This window comes from Haliotis rufescens, unplaced genomic scaffold (genome assembly GCF_023055435.1).
Source record: "Haliotis rufescens isolate VD_foot unplaced genomic scaffold, xgHalRufe1.0.p SCAF_2, whole genome shotgun sequence".
NCBI classification, from domain to species: domain Eukaryota; kingdom Metazoa; phylum Mollusca; class Gastropoda; order Lepetellida; family Haliotidae; genus Haliotis; species Haliotis rufescens.
Genome location: NW_025963890.1, coordinates 63,355,657 through 63,380,813, shown reverse-complemented (window position 1 = coordinate 63,380,813; position 25,157 = coordinate 63,355,657). Strand labels below are relative to the sequence as shown.

Sequence of the window (25,157 nt, the reverse complement as noted above, 5' to 3'; positions counted from 1 at the left end):
ACAAACTACTTAATTTTGTTCTTTGTGCAATTTGCAGCGACCCAAAATCACAAAGTGAGACTGAATGAATAAAGACTGAATTTCCCGTAAAAAGTTATTCACATAATAATGATTCTTTGTGTAGTTTGCATGTCCCTCTCATCACAAAAAGGAAACAGAAAATTGAATATGACATGACCAACATGTTCTTCATCAAGTTCAGTGAGTGAGTGAGTGAGTATGGTTTTACGCCGCTTTTAGCAATATTCCAGCAATATCACGGCGGGGACACCAGAAATGGGCTTCACACATTGTACCCATGTCGGGAATCGAACCCGGGTCTTCGGCGTGACGAGCGAACGCTTTAACCACTAGGCTAGGCCGACCGCCCCTAATCAAGTTCAGTGAGGACAAACATGGCACGTGAATTAAGTTTGTTTTTTATTCAAGTTTAGGTTTCAATAACAGCGTTGACGTAAAAACATAATAGATTATTGAAAATACATTTCCCCACATTGAATATATAAAACATGCATCATTAAACATGCACTGTCAAACACGCAGTTACAACAATGCAGCGGCGAACACGCACATATATATGAAATATCAAATATTCAACGACAAGCTTGCATTACCGTACGTACTATTTAAAACGGACCATCCAATATGCGACACGTATCTTACATGCGCTATCAAATATGTACTGACAAAAGTGCGTTAATAACATATTCCAGCAAACCTACTAAACCACATGCGTTGACGAATATACACTATTAACCATGCCTTGATAACTATGCCTTGATAAAAGTACCCACAAACATACACTGACAATCGTGTACCGAGATACATACACTGACAGACATGTACTGAAATTGAATGACTTTGGTTTTACACCACTTTCAGCAGTATTCCAGAAATATCACGGCGGGGAGACACCAGAAATGGGCCTCACACATTGAAGAAATGTGGGAAATTGGACCCGGGTCTTTGGCGCGACGAACGAAGGCTTCAAATACTAGGCTAAAACCGCCCCACGTGTACTGACAAACATACGTTGACACAGCTACATTGCCAAACGTGAACTGAGTGAGTGAGTGGGAATGGTTTTATGTCGCTTTTAGCAATATTCCAGCAATATCACGGCGGGGGACACCAGAAATGGGCTTCACACATTGTACCCATGTCGGGAATCGAACCCGGGTCTTCGGTGTGACGCTTTAACCACTAGGCTACCCGACCGCCCCAAACAAACGTGAACTGACATACATACTGACAAACATACCTTGACAAAGGTATACTGAAAAGCATACACCGACAAACATACTGACTGACATACATTAACTACCATGTACTGACAATCACCAAACACCGACATCGCTAAGCTCCTGTATGTAGTTCAGAAGTATACTTGCTTTTACCCTATTTGTTCCAAGTGCATAATGGGTTCCATCAAAACTTCGCACACCTTCTGTCATGTTGAACGTTTTAAACACAGGGATGTCATACTCCTTCAAAAATTCCTCCATATCGCGATTGAATCGAATCACGTGAGGTTTTGATTGTGTATCCGAATACTTCATCACCCCAGGGGCGTTCATATCTACAAACAATACCTTGGGCCAAGCGAGGCCAAACTTTCGTAGTCTGTCTAGTGTAGGCTTTAAGTATTTCATTTTCACTCTAGTCGAATTGTAGTCCTCGTGAATGCCTATTCCAACAACGAATAGGCTTCGCTTTTCATTTAAATTATTTGTTACAACACCCAAGAGATCATTCGACCTCAGAATGTTGTAGTGCCTGTACCAAGTCGTGATTACTCTTCCGCCGCATAGATTCGGACGTACGTCAAGTTGCAGTCGGCAGAATCTCTCCTCAAACATCATCATGCCAGAACATCGAAACTTCCATCCTGAAAATAACAAGTCACACGTGAAAACAGCCAATTCGGCTTCTGCATAATCTGTTACATGGAATGTTGTAGTGTATTGTCATTATGATTAGTGCTATAGTAAATACTACCAGTTAGCTCGCGCTATGACGTAGCTGATGACGTCAGCGCCAACCGATGTACCGCCGCCATGATAGAAGAATAAACCCACGATCGTAACCCCAGTCTCCGTGTTATAGGTACGGAGATCGTTCAGTATGAGAACTGAAGGAAATACAACACATTCGCGACGAGGATGAGATCGGGATGCGCTCGCAGTAATGAGGGAATGAGTGTTCCGACAGGAATGCAGAGTGGAGGCAGCAGACCGGGCGCAAGCTTACAGGCTCCCTAAATGTTGAAACGTGAGTGTGTGGACATATTTGACATGAAATACCCTGAAGGCACACGGAACATTATTGTACAAAGTGGTACAAGCGGGAGTTAGTAACTTTTGGAACTGAGCGCAAAATAGCATGTCTAGTTGGAAAGAGTGTCGCCTAGCAACGGAACGAGATCTCGCGATGAACAAAGGTTTCATTGTGGAGTTTGATTCAGCGAAGGAGGACTGGGGTAGCTACATTAAACGCTTTGAAATATGGATGGCAGCGAATTGGGTGGAGCCGGACGAAAGAATAAACACTTTCCTTGCAGCCGTTGGGTCAACATGCTTTCAAAGTTGTAGTGTCGGGTAGACTGCAGTATTTGGGTCCCCAAACCGGAACGAACGTTTTTACGTTTTTACCGAAGTTGTGGAATGAAAAACGTTCCACACGCATGTTATTTCGCAGTTCGTTATTTACGGTCGAAGCGAGAGGATTTGTAGGCCTCAGTGTCGCTCCCTTTACCTGCCGATGCAACCTGCTTGAAGTACGGAGAGCTGACAGGCTATTTGACGGAATACTACAAGCCTTATAGAAATGAAATCGGTTAAAGGTATGCATTCAGTAAAGGAAATCAATCATCAAATGAAAGTGTGACAGAATATATACTGGCACTAAAGCATAACTTTGCAAACACCCTCAATGAACATTTACGAGAAAGACGAATAGCAGGGTTACAAAATGAACACATTCAGAAAAGGTTGTTGACAGAGAAGGAATTAACTAGGCAGAAAACGTGTAAAATAGCCATTTGAATGGAAAGATAAGATAAGATACAGTCATTCAAACTACAACAGTCCACAGAGCAGATGAACGGGTTGAATGACAGGAAAATTCATAGACAAGGCAGGTATAAGTGTAATAGCAAGTGCTTTCGATGCAATGGATTACATGACGCTGAAAATCGCTTTCATAACTTAAAGAAATGTGATTCGTGCGGTTAGAAAGGACATAAAGCTGGAGCATGTAAAAGGTGACAACCCCAATATTTCAAAGGGAATAGGGGCAGAAAAGGTGGAAAGGGACAGCACTGAGGTCAACGCAAAGGAGTCATATCTTGTTGAAAATGACGACGAATATTTGTGCACAATATCTGAACCATGGAGGAGGCTAAAGGTGCTGAATATAGAACAGTACCTCTGGAGGGGACAGAACCGGAATTCATCATATTTACTGGATCTAATGTGTCGATAACTGGAGAGACATTGTACAAGAAGAAATTTTCTCACTTGCCTTTGAAAGAATCTGGCATGAACCTGAGAAGCTATTCCGGAGATGAGATGCCGATGCTAGGTGACATAGACTGTACGGTATGAAGATGTCACAAAGAAGTTACCTCTTATTGTGGCGGAAGGAAGGAAAGCATCATTACGCTGACGAGTTTGGTTGAAAAGTTTCAATATGAAATGGAACTATGTCTGCACAGTCTTAGGACCGATTTCTAATGATAGATCTATGAAGTCTATTAAGAAGATTATCGACAAGTACAAGGGTGTATTTGAAGGGGAAGAAACTATTTAAGAATTTCACGGCTGATATCCGGGTAAAACCAGATACAGTACCAAAATTCTACAAAGCAAGGCCAGTACCAAAGCAAGGCTAAAGGAAGATGTAGAAGCGGAACTAGATAGACTTGAAAAGGGGTTGTGAAGAAAATTGAACGTTCTGATTGGGCGTCTCCAATGGTGATTGTTCCCAAGTCAGACAAGTCGTTGCGCATTTGTGAAGATCGTTTCTTCACTGAAATCCAAGGTATTCCCCATGTCAACAGCAGAGGATCTCTTCTCCAAACTATCATGAGCGAGGGTGTTCAGTAAGGTGCATATCCACAGTTTGAACTGTCGGAGAATTCCGTCTACGGAATAGGGTTTGTGATATCACACATTATGGAAGATGGATCGGAACCACCAGTTACGCGTCACGATCACTGACAAGTTCAAACATTAACTATGCCCAACCAGAAACGGAAGCCTCGTCCAATGTGTTCGGCGTTAAGAATTTTCATAAATATTTATATGGAAGGAGCCTGACGTTGATAACTGATCACAAGCCACTGACAGCTATCTTTGGCCAAAGGCAGGAATTCCTACTCTGGCAGCAGCCAGACTTCAAAGATAGGCGCTTATCCTCATGGCGAAAATCTACGAAAACACATATTGCAAGTCAGAAGAACAGTGTACAAGAGAACACAGGCAGAGGCTGGCCAAATCACGTGAATGACAGTGAACTCAAGCCCTACTTCATGCGTCGTCTAGAGCTGTCAGTAGACCAGGGATGCCTACTCTGGGGAATGAGGGTAATCATACCACCCAGATTCCAGGCAGCAGTATTGCAATAGTTGCATGCGGAGGACATTGACATCGTCAGAATGAAGAGCCTCACCCGCAGTTACTTGAGGTACTGTATAGTTGGTATAGAGAATACTGCTCACAGCTGTGAGATTTGTTAGGTGCTACAGCATGATCAAACAGTTCCGTCGTTACAATCATGACCTTACCCTAGGAGAGCTTGGGAAAGAATCCACATTGGCTACAGCGAGTACAGATCTCAGACGTTTTTGGTGGTTCTGGAAAGTCTTACAAAGTGGAAAGAGGCTATCCTACTATCGACCACGACAGCAATCAGAACAATAGTGTTCCTGAGAGAACTGTTTGCATCATACGGTCTTCCGGAAGAGGTTGTGACCTATAATGGACCTCAGTTCACGTCGGAGGAATTCAAACTATTCCTACAGAATAATGGTATTAAACAGAGTTAGACTCCACCCTACCATCCTGCGTCTAATGGTGCAGCGGAGCGCACAGTTCAGATCGTGAAATCAGTTCTTAAGAAACACTTCATTGAGCCTTGGACAGGTCAACAGACAATGCCAGTTAAACAGAAGCTTGCAAACTTCCTTCTCACATATCGGGCAAAGCCACAACACTATCCGTGAGTTCCAGGTCAATGAACCATGTCTAATCAGGAATTATCGTGAGGCGAGGGAAGTGAAGTGGATCATGGGTATGGTCATTAAGCGCCTCGACTCGCTGCGTTACAGTTATTGATACATCAAGTCACCATCGTAGATCAGATGTACAGATACAGGGGTTTGCCAGAGAGTTCGTCAAACAGGTCATCATCAGTCGACCTAACAGAAAAACTAAGGGACTTGGTCAAATTACCAGAAGTCGCACAGAAGGACCGGGCTTCATCGGTTTCGATCTGAGCTGATTCAACACATTCAACACAATCAGGGGCGACACCTGTCACGTCGCCACGACCCAAAAACTAATTCACACTATGAACACTATGAACTCATTAAGCAATAATCACCACACCTGTGCAAACTTATCCTATTTAATTGGCTTCTTTTCTTATTGGGTTCCACATATGTGTTCTCTGTACATCATGTTGTGACAGTATCATCCTTCTGTTGTCATTACTTACTCATGTATGCAATACTGTTAATCCTCCACCTACTATATATATTCTGTACAATGTTCCTCATTCACAAAGCGCACGTAAAAACACCAACTCTCTCTCATATAGCTGGAATATTGCAGAGTGCGGCGTTCACCAACACACAAACAAAACAAAAACTTACCTGGTACGTCCTCGGGACGGAGACCGCCGGTTTCAAAATTGCCTCGTATAGTCATTAAGAACGCCGTGTAGATGTGACGTACCAAAGAATCCCCGATGAAGGTGATCGATCCACCATCCAACAAGGAACAACTCTGTTTGGAACTGTAAGATATGGGTTTGCATCTGGGATCTGATGGTATCCAGGTCGAATATATTGCTTGAACCTGCTGTCGAAGATCCCAACAATTTTTACACCGACACATGGCTTCTGTCTTGTTGACACACTTGAAGTTGTAGCAGCAAGGGGTCGGTCCTGTGGGACTGCAAATTGCTCGTATATATTTCGTGACGTTTTCGTAGCCTGTGTCACCACATCGACCATCGGGTCGCTGGAGTGAAGCAGGGGCCCCTTTGTGGTTCAAAGCAGCGCGAAAAAAATGTTCTGCGCCTCCACTTTCAGCCTTGGTAAGCTTTCTCGTCCTCCAATGACCTTGGGTCATGTACTGTAGAACGCTTGGACATCTGAATTCATAATTGTCAACTCTTATAGGAGAAGGGGGATCAAATGCTGTATTGTTGGAGTCCAATATTACCTCCAAGTCTCTGATGGGTTTAAACCCGGAGCTGATATAACCCATTACAAACAGCGTTATGCCAAACACGGCTGCAACCATGACCCGAAATGATGCACTCTGCCTTTGCAGCATGGTTTCCATGTGAGGAGTTTTCAGCATGAACTTAACCTGATAAAGGATATGCTGGAAAAGGAGAGCATGGTGATGGTGTTGTCTTGCAAGTTGGACTCATTCAGTTCCTCCTACTGCTCTTCTCATCTTGAATATGATGTGTGGTTTGTCAGTAGACTAACATATAGTACCTGAAGCAGAGGTATGTATAAGGTTAAACAAGTTGTGGTGTATGAGGGAACCCTCGAGTATCACAATTTCGGAACTGAGGATGGTGAGGTAAAGTTAGGTGAGGTTTAACGTCGCGTCCATGATTATTGCACTAATATAACGACGTGCGCGCCCGCGCGCGTGTGTGTATGTGTATGTGCGTGTGTGTAAGTACATGAACATAGGCTGAGAGAGCCGAGAATGGGATGAGGATAGGCTGAGAGAGCTGCGTATGGGGTGTTTATTGGCTGAGAATGGGATGAGGATATGCTGAGAGAGCTGAGAATGTGAATGTATAGACCGAGAGAGCCGAGTATGGAATTAGTATATGCTGAGAGAGCTGAGTATGTGAATGTATTGGCTGAGAGAGCCGAGCCTTTGTGGACGAAATAAAATAGCCACAGCAAGTTCTGTGTTCCAATATAGGTCATGCACGGACTGCAGTAGCAACGCGTCTAGTGATTTCCTCGTGTCTGGTGAACAGTTTCAACTATCTGTGTCAGTACATTTACTGTTACTGTGTTCTGCGATGTTGAACTAAACCCTAGACCAATCAGTTAACTACATCTTGATAAAACTAAGGCTGACATCATTGAGGAACTTAGAAACATGAAAACAGACATAAAACAGGACACCACTCAATTGAAAGATGAACTTAAACACGTGCAAGGAGACATAAAGAAAGTAACTGACAATATTGTTGAACTAAAAGAGGATATTTCACAAATGAAAGAACAACAACATATTACACAACTGGATGTGGACTATGTACACGAGCATCAACACCAACAGGGTTTAACACATAGAGAAGACATAAGTGCCATCGAGAACAGGGTTTGTGAGACTAGAAATGTTTAGTTGGCGCGATAATGTCATCTTGCATAATGTGCCCGAGGAATACACCCACCTTGAATATTGAAAGTGTGCTAACGGATGAATATACTGGTACTAATTGGGTTAAGTCTGTCACTGATGCTATATTTAAAGCCCCTATCAGCAGTGAGGAAATACAAGAGAATATTCGTAAGTTGAAATGTAATAAAGCAGCTGGAACAGATCATGTAATTAGTGAAATGTTTCAATGTTCAGATAATATCCTTGTTCCATATTTACTTGTATTGTTCAATTCTCTGTATAATAAAGGTGTTTTTCCTTCGGAATGGCCAAAAGCAATCATTGTTCCATTGCATAAAAAGGGTGAGAGGAAAAATGTTGATAACTATCGGGGAATATCTGTACTGAGTTGTTTTGGAAAATTATATACCATGATTCTTAATGGCAGATTAACGTTTTGGTCAGATGCAATGGGAAACATTTATGAAAAACAGGCAGGATTTAGAGCTGGATATTCCACAATGGACAATGTTTTCATTCTACAAGCTTTATTTACAAAATATCTCTCAAAAAGGGGATGTAAATTACATGCATGTTTTGTTGATTTCGATAAGGCATTTGATTCCGTTCAAAGAAAAAACTCTGGCACTTATTTGGTAAACATGGGTGGGCATCAAAGATGGAAAAATCATTAAAAGCCATTTACGAATCAGTTAAAGCTTGTGTACGAACCAATGGCAATAACCGTACAAGTATGTTTGATTGCCCTTTGGGAGTGCGTCAGGGTTGTGTATTCAGCCCATTCTTGTTCTCTTTCTTTATAAATGAACTTGTTCTTGAAATTAACTCAAAATCTAAAACTGGGATCCAGTTATATCCAGATCTATTAGAAATCTTTTTTTCTGATTCGGTAATTGGTCTTTAATCAATCTTTTGGAAAATTATTGTGACAAGTGGTCACTGTCCGTCAATCAAAATAAAACTAAAGTTCTTGTTTTTAAAAGCGAGGGGAAATTATCAAAAATAGAGAAATGGATATACAAAGATGCACATGTAAAAGTAGTTTCATCTTATACTTACCTTGGAATATTGTTTACTAGGACTTTGAGTTGGAATATATATCTAGAATATATATCTGTTAAAGCTAAGAAAGCGTTGACGTCATTCCTACCAAGTTTGTTAAAATATGATAATCTGCCCTGTAATTTATACTTTCAATTTTTGATACAAAGATAATGCCAATTTTACTTAATGGGTCAGAAATATGGGGTTATAGAAAATATGAGTATATAGAAAAGGTTAATCTTTATGCTTGTAAACGTGTAATTGAGGTTCGATCCTCCACCCCAAATGGTATTGTACTTGGGAAATGTGGCAGATATCCACTGTATATATTTTCGCTTAAGCGCTGTATAAATTATTGGTTAAAACTAACGACTCTTCCATCAACGCGATACCCAGTAAAAGCCTATAACATGCTGTTCTATCTCGACCAAAATGCCAGTCACTCACGCAATAAAAATAATTGGGCAACAAATATCAAAATCACCCTTTTTAGTTTAGGCCTTGGATACGCAAGGATGGATCAGGGTGTTGGAAATGTCAAGATGTTTATGTCATTATTACTCCAAAGAGCTAAAGATTGTTTTCAGCAAATGTGGATAAAAAAAACTAAGAAATAGCAAATTACATATACCTATTCTCTCGTCAAACAACAATTTATACTCGAAGAATATCTAATATCTGTTACAATAAAAATAACTTCGAGTATCGCAGCGCAGTTCAGAGCAGGATATTATGATTGAAAGATCCATAAAGGTGTATTTTAGAAGTCTAACAATATCTGTACATCTTGTAACCTTAGTGTTGTAGAAAATGAGTATCATTTTAAGCTTGTGTGTAAACTCTATCGTCAATTAAGAAACAAGTATATTCAAAAGAAGTTTTTATCTTACCCAAATATTAATTTGATTTGCATACTCATGTCAACCTCAAATATTACTTTATTACAAAATATTGCATTGTACATACATCATGCATTGTTAGTTAGAAGAAAAACCCATACCTTGAAAATACGTTGAACTATGGGCATGTGGCCTTTCAGTTTGCAATGAATAAAACAATTTGGGAATGGGATGGGTACAGGCTTAGAGAGCCGAGAGTGAGATGAGTATATTAGAGTGAGTGAGTGAGTGAGTTGGGTTTAACGCCGCTTTTAACATTATTCCAGTTATATCACGTCATGTCAGCTTAATGTGGGAGGAAAGCCCGAAGTGATGCAGGTCTAAGACGTTTACCACTTCGGTGAAACCCACGAGCACGGGTATGGTGCTGACAAACCTAGAAACATAATCGGGGTGAACCGGGATTCGAACCCACAATGATAGGTTTCTGGCGTGTCCAGGGGACGCAACTCTGCACAGCGAATCGCGGCGCCTTAGACGACTGGGCCACCCGTGCCCCCGAGTATATTAGAAGAGATAGCCGAAAACGGGATGAGTTTAGACTGTTGGTTGGTTTGTTGTTTAACGCCGCACTCAGCAATATTCCAGCTATATTACGGCGGTCTGTAAATAATTGAGTCTGGACCAGACAGTCCAGTGATTGATATCATGAGCATCGATCCACGCAATTGGAAATCGATGACATGCATCAACCAAGTCAGCGAGCCTGACCACCCGATCCCGTTAGTCGCCTTTTACGACAAGCATAGTCACCTTTTACGGCAAGCATGGGTTGCTGAAGACCTATTCTACCCCGGAATCTTCACGGGTCGAGTATAGACTGAGAGACCTGAGAATGGGATGGGTATTGTCTGAGAGATCTGATAATGGAATGAGTATAGGTTGGTAGAGCTGAGAGTGGGATGGGTATTGGCTGGGAGAGCTGAGAATGTGATGAGGATTGGCTGGGAGAGCTGAGAATGGGATGAGTATTGGCTGGGAGAGCTGAGAATGGGATGAGTATTGGCTGGGAGAGCTGAGAATGGGATGAGTATTGGCTGGGAGAGCTGAGAATGGGATGAGTATTGGCTGAGAGAGCTGAGAGAAGGATTGAGTATTGGCTGAGAGAGCTGAGAGTGGGATGGGTATTGGCTGAGAGAGCTGAGAGTGGGATGGGTATTGGCTGGGAGAGCTGAGAATGGGATGAGTATTGGCTGGGAGAGCCGAGAATGGGATGAGTATTGGCTGGGAGAGCCGAGAATGGGATGAGTATATGCGAGAATGTGAATGTGTAGACTGAGAGAGATGAGAATGGCATGATAATGTTTTATGAAATATATGCCCTGGAACTCGATTAATTCAACTACCTTACTGGACTTTGCGTCTGCAAGAAAAAAACCGTCATGTAAACCTTAATAATGTATGACATATATTCAATGTATAGCATTTACCATCTATTTCCAGTGATCTACACACTGGGCAAACCATCAATAGCTTGCACGTTCAGCCTTGGAGAGCTGCCGACTTTGGACATTTTGAGTTATTCACTGGACGACAGGAATAATATCTTATCTTTAGGGAGTCAATGAGAACCTCTTGAATGGTAAAAAGTTGGAGCTGATATAACGAAGGTGGTTGGGTCAGTTATCGTCGGCCAAAGTCTTCTGATTATTCTGACATATTTTCAGGCTATGGCGCCTTTGCCCTTTTTTATATCTCGTTTATTCAAATTCAAAGACCTTTGTTTGTGGATGGGTCGACATCTGTAATGTAATTATATATAACTATGCATCATGTAAACACTCATTAAAGAGGGACTGTTTTCATTTTGCTCTCGATCTAGATGTGTATAATTTCATGTGTAACATTGTTTCTGGAATAGAGTACATTCCGGATGTATTGACAGGTTGAGTTAGGGGCCGACCATTTAACATTCGGAGCTTGGGGACTGGAAAAGTTCTCGAGAACTTTTTTGCAGCTACAGTTATAAAACCAGACATTTATTATTTGAAAAATTATTAGCCGGAATTTTCTTAACAGAAGAACACGTTGTAACAATGTAATTTTTGTGGCAGCAAATTTCCATTTTTCCGCAAAAGTTTGGAGCATAATATTTTTGGTCAATATCTACGTATGTGATATCATAATCGTACGTATCGTTACTCAGACACTTATATTGTCTTGTGAAGTAGGGGCCCTAGTTGGAAACTAGTTTATACAAACATTTATATTTCATTCTGTTAATTTAATTAAATGTTTGGGAGCATGTTGGTCGTTTATTTTCATTAGGATTTTTCCACATTTGTACAACATACTGAGGTCAATAAACTGGCGAAGTATCAGCGCCAAATTATAAACACCGACTGCAGAAATGTACCCTCGGTGTTTTATTGGATGACAGTTGATATAGTGTCATGGTTTAAGTGATTATCACTCTTCATATTCACGTTTTACCTCTTAAACCTAATTTTCGCAGTGGAAAAATCATGAGAATCAACACATTCGGCCATGTTATGGTTATTATATAGGTTAGCTTAAAGTATTATCTACGTAGATGAAGGTAAATACGTAAGTGTGAGTATCATCTACGTAGATGAAAGTAAATACGTAGTCGTAATTATCATCTACGTAGGTGAAAGTAAATACGTAGGTGTAAGTATCATCAGCGTAGATGTAAGTATAATCTACGTAGATATAAGTATAATCTACGTAGATATAAGTATAATCTACGTAGATATAAGTATCATCTACGTAGATGAAGGTAAATACGTAGATATAAGTATCATCTACGTAGATGAAGATAAATATGTAGATGTAACTATCATCTACGTAGATGAAAGTAAATACGTAGGTGTAAGTATCATCTACGTAGATATAAGTATCATCTACGTAGATGAAGGTAAATACGTAGATGTAAGTATCATCTACGTAGATGAAAGTATTGTTTTCGTAGATGACGAACTATTATGCTTCCATATCTACCATCGCTGTAAAAGTACAGTTCAGTTTATATATCTATAACATTGTGAGGCTTTAATAATCAGACTTGGTGCACATCTCGAGGTTTTGTAATATGTCATGTTACGCAAGTCATCCAGAGAGGATACCTGTTCTGTTCCTCTGGCGTTCCTTTACCTTGAGAGAGTGAGTAAGTATAATTTAACTCCGCATCAAGCACTATTCCCCTGTATCACGACAGCCTGTATATAACTAATATTTTGAGCAACGTCCTACGCTGAGGGAATAGAACGACAGACAATGAATAGTAAGTCATGAGCCTGATTTAGTTCAGTTGCCTGATAGACAAAGAAGTACGAGTGTTGGGGGCAATTTCCTAACCCGGAATACCCTAGGGTGATTTCATTAATGTTACAACTAAATCGAGGCCTGTATCTATTTATGACAGTCACATGTGTAGGAAAAATGTAAATTGACAATTTATTCTTCAATGGGTTCAGCAATTAAACACATTGGATTTCAAAAATAGAACAGGAACACTATTCTTGCAACGTCTTCATAGAAGGTGATTACTCACGGGACCACACCCAAATACTACACATATGTCAGCACAAAAGTCTTTTCAGGCATTTAGAAAATGCACGTAACCATGACAAGGAGTATTGACTTTGTTTTGTTGATGTAGGTAGAAGGTATTGAGTAGGTATTTAGTGGGTAGAGTATAAGTATAGTATTAGTGCGTCCGACAGTACATACATGCATACACGCACGCATGCACGCACGCACGCACGCACGCACGCACGCACACACACATATATATACATACATACATACATACATGTGTGTATTTATATCGTGTGTTAAACGCATATTAATACATATAACATAGATAACATTAGTTATATTAATATCCTTCGAAACTTGAAATATAATTATGCATCGTTGGTATAATGAGGATTATAACCTCGACCTATTTACACGAAAAAGGGCAACGGCAGCCCACATCTTACATGTCTAAGGCGATCTTTGTTACAAGTATTGCAGGCTTACGAATTACTCCTTTCCCCAGATGTAGTCCTGCTACACTCTGCATGCCCAAATGTACAGATATGTACGACATTAATTGAATTGAATATCTTACCTCAAACAAATATAGCCACAGACCTGTATCCATAAATATATCCATTACGGTGCATAGTCGCTTTTTAAGGCAAGCATGTGTTGCTGAAAACCTATTCTACATCGGATCTTCACGGGTCTGGATGAAGGAAAACCTGTTTAAAAGAACGCATTGGTGCATAACTGAAATCGCTTGGTCGCCCAGCTCGTTGTATAGAAATACACGAGTTCTCAATAGGCGACTGCTTTGATGAGATTGTAGAAAATGGCGGATAGCGATGCACAAGGCAGTGTAAGTCAGAAGGGGTAGACCTGGAGATATAATATTGTGGTGGGAGTTTCCTTTTAAACCAAATAATTTGTCCCAGAAAATACTGTTGTGAATAAACACAACGCCCTCTTTCATGAATTATTTTGTGTATGTCTTGAAACAGAACATTAAAATGTCGGTCCCAGTATTAAGTGGTTGTGTGTCTATGTCGGCTACAGGCCATTGTACAGTACATTCCAATTTATGTTCAGGTTAGCCCACGACGATCCGATGTTTAATCGTTGAAAAGGCCATTTAAACCCCGAGACGAGAAACGCCGATGGCATTCTCTCTCAGACACCAGAACATATATGTGGAGGGGAATGGAGAGTTACGAGGATATTCCCCTACTTCAAATTCATCCCTATTTTTACACTTTGACAAAATATTCTGTTGTGGAAAATATTTGAAAAATAAACCAGAACTCTAAACTGTTTTCATTCGTGACGAATGAACTGTTTTGAAACTGCGTGAGTCGCCCTTGCGTGATGCACGAGGAATACGTTCTCTGTCGCTGTTGCACGTGCACCAAGCTCCGTCGCGAGCTGACATTTACAATGCATGGTACATGGCTCTTCATAATTTCGTTATGTCCTGAACTAGTATTTAACAATCGCTTGCACATTGCCATTTTAAGCTGTCGAGAATAATAGGAAATATAGAGCCCCGAACAAGGATATATATATATATATCACCTGATTTGTTTTTGTTCTACTCAAACATTGTATGCAAAATTATGAAATATTTATTACTTAATTTCACACCATACCTTCATGGGCCGCCATAGTCGAAGTTGACAATTACACCGCCGTAGCTGAAGTTGACAATTACACCGCCGTAGCTGAAGTTGACAATTACACGTCCTCAAATCAAACGATGCGGGTTCGAACCCCGCCTGGCGACACATGTTTTCGGAAAAAAAGTTGAAATTATTCACTTGTCAATAAATGTGAAAAATAGTTTCGTCTATTCCAAGTGGAAATTCATTCAAATGTTGATTCAAGATATTGTATAATTGACAAAGAACTCTCCATTCCTGAAAAATAATGGAGCGTTCAAACAATAGAATGACGTCACAGACGTGTTTCAATTAATAATAAAAAGCGTACAAAGGCAATTTCCACAATCACAAGAAATCCCCACCAAAAACCACACTCACAAGAAATATGTGCTAAAAGCAGAGTCCATCATGCAACTCCGACTACATCATGAGCCTGTGTTTCTGAATCACTATCAAAATAGGGTGAGTGAGGGTTGGGTGAAATTGGGTTTAACGTCGCGTCCAAGATTATTGCACTTATATAGCGACGTGCATGTACGTGTGTGTGTGTGGCTGCTTGTACTAGTCCGGACTGATGCCGATTTATAGTGCTAGCTCACTGAGATACCATGCCGCAGTTTAACATGAATACCCCACTCAGACACAGTATACTGACTCCGAGCCGACCAGTCCTTGTTTTATCCCCTTATTGTCGAGCGCCAGACAGGGTAACAACAAGTACCATCTTTTAACGTCTTTTGGTATGACGCGGCCGGGGATCGAACCCCGGAGGCCACGGAGGCGGCTTATGAAAATAGGGAAATGCATCAGACATCACGTTTGTCACTGATGCCTTAAATTTGGAAATGTCCTCCACATGATTACCGTAAACCTTTTTTGAAAGCTTCACTGAAGCCTTGCATGTTGTGACCTTGAATAAAACAACTTTTGAGCAAGAATCGTTCTTTGACGTTCTTTGAAATCGTGGTGGAAGGAGCATGTTCGGTAGATATTTCCAGTACAATCTGCAACACCCTGACAATGAGGTATACTGCAGTATTCCCAGTGACGTCTGCAACATCCTAACAATTCGGAATGCTGCAGTGTTCCCAACGCAGTGCGGGATCGGTGGTATAACACCACGGTATGGGGTCGTTGAACTCTGTCAAGCACCTGTTGCCCGCCTCCGCCATACTGGTGACTTGTGTTTGCATGGTGGAAGGGTAGTCTTGCATACCGAACTGTTGATGGGGTGTGTGGGTGTCCCATCGCTGACATGTCCGGCCGCATCTGGTGATGTTATGGTTGCCGATGTAAAGGGATCCCGACACACAGCGTCTACCTTCAAAGTTGTGAAATGTAGACATTTAGGGCTGAGCTGCTGGAATATTGGTCGCCATTAAGGGAAGTTGACTATTGGAAAGTTGAAGTCATCTCTCTTGTCATACTGTCTTGTGGAGAGTCACTCTGAATCTTTATGCATAGATCTAAATATGAAACAGATAAGACGGTCTCACTGGTCTCGGTTATTTCTAGTTCAGGTGTGTAAAACGGTGGAAAGGAGTTGCCTATTGGACCATTTTTAACGATTAAGATCATCGATATACCTGAAGCTGAAGTTTACTTCTTGGCAAGGTTCCCTTGTTTAGATTTTGCCAGTCTAAGCGGACTGAATGTTATCATCCCATGTCCAGCATTTCTTACATATAATATAGGCTGTGTAGGTCAGAAGGGGCAGACCTGGAGATATAATGTTCACCCCCATTCCACTCTCACCCCCTTCTCCGCTCCAGGCAAGAGTGGTTGAGTATGGTTTCTTGTCGCTTTTAGCAATATTCCAGCAATATCATGACCTGGGACACCAGAAATGGGCTTCACACATTGTACCCATGTCGGGAATCGAACCCGGGACTTCGGCGTGACGAGCGAACGCTTTACCCACTAGTCTACCCGACCGACCCTCGAGGGGGCATAAGCTCCTCTCAGGATGATGGAGAAAACCGTAGATGACAACAAAGATTTTGATTTCTATTTAATCGATCAGACTCTTCCCACGGAAACTTTTTTCACCGCGCCTTCAACTAAACTGTTTATAATGTGACAGAAATATGACAGTCTTTGTGAGGCAATCACGAACGCAGCTACACTGAGTGCGTCCCGGGGTTTGCGTTATTACTCATCATACATCGTCACACGAGAGTGAGCAATGGAATGGGGTGTAACAAAGCTTTCGACAGTATTTCAGGTGTGTCACGGTGTGTGAGCTTGAACTCGTTTGAACTCTTTGTAACTGAAATACTTCAAACCACAGTTGGATCTTATGCGCGTTGTGAACAGTGAGTGAGTGAGTTGGGTTTAACGCAGCTTTTAACAGTAGTCCAGTTATATCACGGCATGTCAGCTTAATGTGGGAGGAAAGCCCGAAGTGATGCAGGTCTCAGACGTTTACCACTTCGGTGAGACCCACGAGCACGGGTATGGTGCTGACAAACATAGAAACCGGGATTCGAACCCGCAATCATAGGTTTCTGGCGTGCCAAAGGGACGCAACTCTGCATAGCGAATCGCGGCGCCTTAGACGACTGGGCCACGGCAAGTGCAAAGATAGACAAATAAATGATGCAAGAAAATTTGTCTTTTTTGTTTTAATTTCGTGCTTCCCTGTACACAGTAAAATGGATTGAACCACATGCCTACTTTGTCTAACAAGCAAAGTCAGCCATCCCTGACCATAACTGGGTTGTTTAATGGCTACTGTTTTAAGAAGTAACCTTGACCCCCAATTAGGTGTCCCACAACTTTCCCAACATTGGTAGGGGTATAACAACATGGGGATTAAGTCGCGGGTGGTGCCCATTGTAATATAAAGGGTCTTGATAGTGGGATTGGGTCTTATTGTGAAATAAGTGTCATTAATGGTATTTACATACAGATGACATACCTGTTATGTTTTACAACATCATGGTTGTATCAGACTTCAAAATTTCACCACCATGTACATTTTAACGTAATCGACATTGACTTGTGCGTTTGCTATGATTGCATATGATGTTTTGTTTTTTGTTTAACCGTACTCAGCATTATTCCAGCTACATAACGGCTGTAAATAATCGAGTCTGGAACAAACAATCGAGTGATTGACATCATGAGCATCGATCCACAATTGGGATACGGTGACATGCGTCAACCAAGTCAGCGAGCCTGACCACCCAATCCTGTTCATACGTCGGAGCTCGGAATTACGAGTCAACAGAAAGACAGAGATCGAGCGATTTATTTATTGACCATCTGTATATAAATATCCAAAGCGCATATCATCTGGTATTTTACAACACCACAAAATGTACATATCTCACACGACAACATGGTGCTTATTGTCAATCGTATTTCCATAATCAACTACCAAACCCCACTATCACTGAGTTCCTGTATATAGTTCAGGAGAATGTTCGCTTTCACGACATTCACTCCTAAGGCATAATGCGTTCCATCAAAGCTACGCACGCCGTCTGTCATATTAAATGTCTTTAAAACGGGTACTTTATATACCTTCAGAAACTTCTCCATGTCGCGATTGAATCGAAGGACGTGAGGCTTTGACTGTGTATCTGAACGTTTCATAATTCCTGGAGCATTCATATCAACAAACAATACCTTGGGCCAGAGTATACCAATTTTTCGTAACCTATCCAACGTTGGCTTCAGATATTCCATCTTCACTTTAGTTGAGTTATAATCCTCATGAATACCTATACCAACAACAAACAACGTCCGCCGGTCAGCTAAGCCTTCTGTGACTTCATTTATAAGCTCTGCCCATCTTCTGCTAACGTAATGTTTCTTCCAACTGAGCGTCACTCTGCCTCTACATATATTCTTTGGCTGCGCGTCCAATCGCCTCCTACAGTTTCTCTCTTCGAACATGTTCATCCCAGAGCATTTGGATTTCCACACTGAAAAAGATAAAGACGCCACTTGTAAACGTTGATTGGTAGCCATGACTAAATAATTAAGTGGCATTTACATAGGTATCAGTGAAGACAGGGTTTCTATTATTTATGTGCAGATACTCTAACTTTATCAGGCAAGATATTGCGTATATCCAACACCGAGAAGTCGGGTCAAAGAATTTAAAATAAATAAATTTGTCCTTGCACGTTTGATCCTAGTTTTTCATGATGTTCAACGCACAAGGGGTTAATGGTTACAGTGGCATGTGAAGTATGACCCCTCAAAACTACTGCTTTACAAAGCAATTTGTCGCTGGAACATCCGCTACACGTCGTGTGCTACCTCAATGGTTTAAGCTGTATATCAACCAAGGCCTTAAAAGATTATACTCAATGTCTCATTTCACAGATGGTAAAACATCTAAATCTAGATATGAAAGGTGCATTGTATACTACTGGGTGTGTTCCCTGATACGTGTTTTAATGTATACCTGAATGAGTAACAAAATGTCATGACAATTCTCTGGTGAATGTTCCACAGATCTTATACGATGCTGCGAGAAATTCAAGACACATTGTCAAGACAAGTACAAGATAGTGTACCATGAAAAGAATGACATTTTATCATAAAAAATAAAGCGCTTTTGCATTTTGTCTTTTTTATAGAGGGTCATGAAAAATTGTACATAGACATTAAGAGGGTTATCCAAAAATATGACGAAGCAACAGGGGAGGATAATTGTTTTCAGTATATTACTGAATTAAAAAATCTCTGATCAACACCACAACCAACCCAAACCAGTAATAAATTACCTGCCCGTATTGTTTCAACGCAAATACTGACCTCGGGATTCTGTGGGTTTAACTCCGCCGTCTTTGAAATTGCCTCGAACCGTCATCAGCAAGCCTGTGTAGATGTGTCGCACGAGGGAATCCCCAAGGAAGCGGATGGTTCCGCCGTCCAACAACTGACAGCTTTGTTTGGCACTGTATTGTCGTGGTTGGCACCGGGGATCGGATGGTATCCAGGTAGAATATTCTGCGTGAATCTGCTGTCGAATATCCCAACAGTTTTTACACCGACACTGGGCTTCTGTCTTTTTAACACACTTGAAGTTGTAGCAGCAAGGGGTCGGTCCTGTAGGACTGCAAATTGCTCGAAGAAAAGTCGTTACGTTTGTGTAGCCTATGTCACCACATCGACTGTCATGTCTCTGGAGGGAATTGGGTACTCCTTTGTGGTTCAAGGCCATGTGATAAAACCATTCTGATTGTCTGCGTTGGGCCTCGGTAAGCTTTCTCGTCCTCCAATGACCTTGGGTCATGTTTTGCAGAACGCTTGGACATCTGAAGTTATAATTGTCCACTCTTATAGGATTAGGGGGATGAAATGCCGTCTTTTTGGAGTCCAAAGATATCTCCAGGTTTCTGACTGGTTTAAAATGAGAGCTGATATAACCCATTACAAACAGAGTTGTGCCAAATACTGCCACTATCATGCCCCGAAATGAAGCAGCGTTTCCTTTTGCCATGGTTGCAATGCTAAAATAGGCTTTCCCACAAATACTGGGTGGGCATTGTACCTCAGCTGCATTTATACACAAACGTACATATTAAGTCTTAGCTTCAACAATGACTAGAAAACCATTGCTACATGTGTCATTAATTAAGTTGTGACTTAATCCCCATTGTTTTCAAAGGTTGGTGAACTAATTTGGTGGGAAATAAAAACCGTATTATGTCGGTCTCTCTGTAAAGGCAGATATGTGTAGTTATCAAAACATTGCTAGAAACACAAACTACTTATCTCCTTTGTTAAACTGTCAAATGAGGAATCGTTCTGTCACCTGTCTCCCATTGATTTCATTTGGCCCTGCCAACAATAATACCTCAAACTAGTATTACTTCAGAAGGACACTGAAAGGGGATTACTGTCGACAAGACAATTTGTGCTAATCTGTTTAATCCGGCTACAATAACGTGCGCCATTAATCCATCTGTCTGTCGACGAACCCGCCAAACATGAGTCACGAAAAGTTGCACGGTAAGGTAAGGTAAGGTAAATTTATTTCATGTCTCACCTCATACAAATAAATATATATACAGGTCACGTAATAAAATACATGAGATGAGCCACCCCGTATGGGATTATGAGAGACTATAGAACGTAAAATGATACACAGACATAACATATGGAATAAATATATATATACGTTAGTAAAAAGGGTAAATAGCATAAAATATTTATTAAATATGTATATAAACGTAATTTTCTAACATCTAAGGCATCAATGCAGGTTTTGGCAGTAACTTTAAAAATATATGGGCATGACATAATAAAAGCTAACTGATCAACATCAGACATATCATAAAAATTGGCATATAACGTTGAACATAAAACTAACATATTCTTAGGTAACATTTTTATATAGGGGGCAGTGTAAAAGTACATGTGCTTCATTTTCCACAACATCTTTACAATTAAAACATACTCTCTCTTCAAGTGCACGAGTGTGTCTCAACAAATTAAATAATTGATTAGATGGTTAAGTATATTGCATTTCTTTTTTTGAAAATGGAAACTATTATCCCAATTGACAAGGTATTTTTCAGAAGATGAAATATCATTAAATGTTTGACAGTGATGTCACACACAGTTGAACACCTTTGTTTCTCATTTCAAATAACAAAACAGTCGAACCTCGTTGAGTCGAAATTAGACGTGTCGAATTCACGGTTGCTTCGAACTCATTTGGTAGTCCAAAATATCAAAATTGAACACAAACTTCCCCTGATATTCTTTTTTTGGAGAGTTCTTCCATTCTTTACGTGTTATCCCAACTTAGGAGGGTAGTTTGTGACGGGTGCCAAAGGTGGGGCGGGATACGCTCACCTTTTCACGAACACCTGGTATCATCACTATTTGATAGTGATGTATAAACACATGCTCATGATAATAGTCGGACTCGTACAATCGACTCTGCTTTTAGCAGAGATTTCTTATAAATATTCAAAGGGTTTTGTCGCTTTTATTAACAGTTACTATGTGTGCATTATTAAAACCATAGTTTAATGTTTAATTGGTTGGTCTGTATTTGTATATTTTTAAATTGCTGAACATGATGAAGCGGTGTGGTAGCCTTGGTTTTGAAACTTTCACTCGTCACGCCGAAGATGCGCTTCGATTCAATGTGTGAAGCCCATTTCTGGTATACCTTGCCTGAAATTGCTGGGATATTGATAAACTCGGCGTAAAACCATACTCACTCACTAATAATGACAGTAAATGTACAGTCTCGAATATAGAATGATTATCATGGCGGAGTACTCCCGTGTTCATCACGTGCATTTTACACATCTTCAAAATGAAGATGAGAGATAAAAGAGTCAATGTGTTTTACAAATATGCTTATTGTCATATACTTAAAATTTACCCATTACACTGCCGAAAGAAATGGCCCAAACTATCTTAAAACAATTTGTTTAACAATCCGGATTTCATATATATATATATATATATATATATATATACTACCATATATATATATATATATATATATATATGTTTAAATCAACATATGTACATAATATAAGTATATTTTCTTATGCGTTAAAGTGAATAGGTTAATGGAGAATACGATTAACATGTTGGTTGATTAAACAATATTTGTTGACAATATCACAATTCACAATTCTGAGAAGCAATTATTGAAGTTTGCTTCTGCCAACCAAAATTACAAACAGGTCGCTATGGGGAAGGAGGGAATATCCGGGCAAACTTAGGTCTACATGAGTTCCATTATTTTCTAGACAAGAGAGCAGGTCGAAATGAATCATAAATAAAATGGCCACTACACTAGCGGCACCTTTCCAGTTATTATCAAATTGTAGCGTTGTTCACAGGCGAATCCCCAACGGTATTGTGTACAGGTAGTTGACGTAATACCGTATCATCACAAATTCTGGATATAAACTAAGTTAATACTCTAAACAAACACATCAAATATACACTCTTAAAAAATAGAAACGCACAGGTAGTTCATTGAACCTGACTATGCAAAAAAAGGCCTGATATTCGACAAACGGTGCGTCAAAACGCAGCCATTGTCGATTTGAAATGTCTTATACGGCATTGTTTTCACACTTGTTAAAAAATGTCATGGAGGAAAACAGTAAAGCAAAATGCATGTGCAAGTTCTGGCATTCGTAACTCGTGGTAGTGACTATAAAAAGGCAAGCATAAGCCGTTAATTTGTCATTCAATTGTCAACATTTTTCAAGTTCGAAGACGCTGAGACTCAGCACTGCCGATCGGAACATCGCCATAGGACGGAATCCAAAGTGGGAATCGCAGTCTTCTGTTGCATGCCACTTCAACGTCCACCACAGCACCATTTGTCGCCTTTGGGACCGATACACACAGTTGAATTCCACTGCAGACCGTCCGAGAACCGACAGTTACCACCTATGCACAGGATCGCCACATTCGACGGTTCCACCTACGTCATCGCAATGCCACAGCTACGGAGACTGCAGGACGCATCCCTGGTTTGAGGAGGATATCGGACCAGACTGCCAGGAACCATCTTCGCGAGGCTGGAATCCGACCCAGAAGACAAGTTATAGTCCATGTTTTACAACAGATCCATCGACAGCGACGCTTGCGTTGGTACCATACCTTACAGCGTGTCACGGTAGACTACCTTCATAATGTCAACACCAACGATTTGCCCTGGACGTCGAGATCTCAAGATCTAAACCCAATCGAACACCACTGGGATGAACTCGATGAACGTGTACGTCAACGTCAGAACACGCCGCAGGCACTCCCACAACTGGCCAGCGCGTTACAAGTAGAATAGGACAGAATTCGTACACTTATCCACTCAGTGTCGAGGAGATGCAGAGCCGTGATTGCTGCCCTGGGCGGTCACACGAGAAACTGAGATCAGCGCCACCTTGTGGCCTTATGCGACATGACAATAAACAGTTTTCAATGCCTTTGTACAACGGCAACATGTGACTATCGGGCTCCAAAACTTCATATTTGTATCTAATATACTAAATTAAATATATCGACTTTATAAGGTACAATAAATTTACTAAAAATCTGCCTGTGCGTTTCTTTTTTTGAAGAGTGTATATGTATCTTGTGCATATTATGTAGCAACTAATTTTACGTATAATCCCATCATTCTCAAAACCGGACTATGTTGTGTAATTATATAAACCTTGACTACCTTGCCACTTTATTTTTTATATAGGGAGTGAGTGAGTGAGTACTTTAAGCAATATTCCAGCAATATCAAGGTGGGGGACACCAGAAATGGGCTTCACACATTGTAACCATGTCGGGAATCGAACCCGGGTCTTCGGCGTGAAGAGCGAACGGTTTTACCACTAGGCTACCCGATCGCCCTTATATAGGGAAAGGTATTTAAATAAGAATTGTTTCGTTTACCGATCCCAAGTTCCAGTCGAAATATAACTATATTAACATCATATATGGTGACAGTTTTCACGTAACCATAATTGTATTTTCTGGATTATTCTGTATTTTATTAAGAGATTGTTTTTTTCATTTTATATCACATTATATAACGTTTTATTTGTAAACATGAGGTTAGACTCAAATAAACTATCTATCTATCTGTCTGTCAAGGAATGCGAAAGACATTGTTTTGTTTCTGTTTCCAGAATCCTAAATGTGTGGATTATTTCGCAACCACCAAATCGATATAATTAATTCTGATCGGTGCCTGATTTACTCATCATACATCGTCACATGAGAGTGAGTAATGGAATGGGGTGTAACAAAGCTTTCAACAGTATTTCAGGTGTGTCACGGTGTGTGAGCTTGAATTCCTGAGGAAAGCCGAAGAGTATAAATGTAATACAATTAACAAACCATATACATAGTAATTTATGATTTAATGTTGATTCATTCATGTATGAAAACAATTCAGCGAACAGATCTTTGTGAAAGAACTTGTTCTTTGCACCTCTGTGAATAAGACATACTCCATGATGCACAGAATTTGTTGTCTCTGTTTGTGACTATGTTATTTCACCTACGTTTCTTTATTGAAAAAACCCTTTACTCTTATCCAATTACTAAGAATTTAAATAAATACACTGCTTTATTAATCTCCATCTCGAGTTGTCCCTACCTAAACACCCCAATGCCCATTGATGGAGATTAATAAAGCAGTGTATTTATTTAAATTCTTAGTAATTGGATAAGAGTAAAGGGTTTTTTCAATCAAGAAACGTAAGTGAAATAACATAGTTTGACAAAGAGATTAATAGCAAATTATAGAAAAAATGTCGTTTGAAATACTTCAAACTACAGTTGAATCTTATGCGTTTTGTGAACAGTGAAGTGTCTATGTGGAATAATTGTTGAATCGTATGCTTGTCGTGAACAGAGAAGTGTCTATGTGGGATAATTGTGATTCTTATGCTTGTTGTGAAGAGTGAAGTGTCTGTGTCGAATAATTGTTGACAACATTATGCGTGTGGCTATTTTTA

At 40.4% G+C, this 25,157-nt stretch overlaps 2 protein-coding genes across 3 annotated transcripts; both read right to left on the bottom strand.

Moving 5' to 3' along the window:
• Nucleotides 1–403: 403 nt before the first annotated feature.
• On the bottom strand, nt 404–13,756 carry LOC124142956. 2 transcript variants are annotated; one of them, XM_046511738.2, is made up of 4 exons: nt 13,629–13,748; nt 10,897–10,913; nt 5,876–6,733; nt 404–1,888 (listed from the first exon to the last, which is right to left on the bottom strand). In XM_046511738.2, exons 3-4 carry the CDS (start codon nt 6,588–6,590, stop codon nt 1,338–1,340), a joined length of 1,266 nt encoding a protein of 421 aa, XP_046367694.2. In that variant the 5' UTR covers nt 6,591–6,733; nt 10,897–10,913; nt 13,629–13,748; the 3' UTR covers nt 404–1,337. The 2 variants fall into 2 exon arrangements, with proteins under 2 accessions (XP_046367694.2, XP_046367685.2); XM_046511729.2 differs by lacking the exon at nt 10,897–10,913 and having other exon boundaries at nt 13,629–13,756.
• Nucleotides 13,757–17,866: 4,110 nt separating this feature from the next.
• On the bottom strand, nt 17,867–20,672 carry LOC125381900. The gene is made up of 2 exons (XM_048399258.1): nt 19,471–20,672; nt 17,867–18,629 (listed from the first exon to the last, which is right to left on the bottom strand). The coding sequence occupies exons 1-2, from the start codon at nt 20,156–20,158 to the stop codon at nt 18,076–18,078; spliced, it is 1,242 nt and encodes a 413-aa protein (XP_048255215.1). The 5' UTR covers nt 20,159–20,672; the 3' UTR covers nt 17,867–18,075.
• Nucleotides 20,673–25,157: the final 4,485 nt, after the last annotated feature.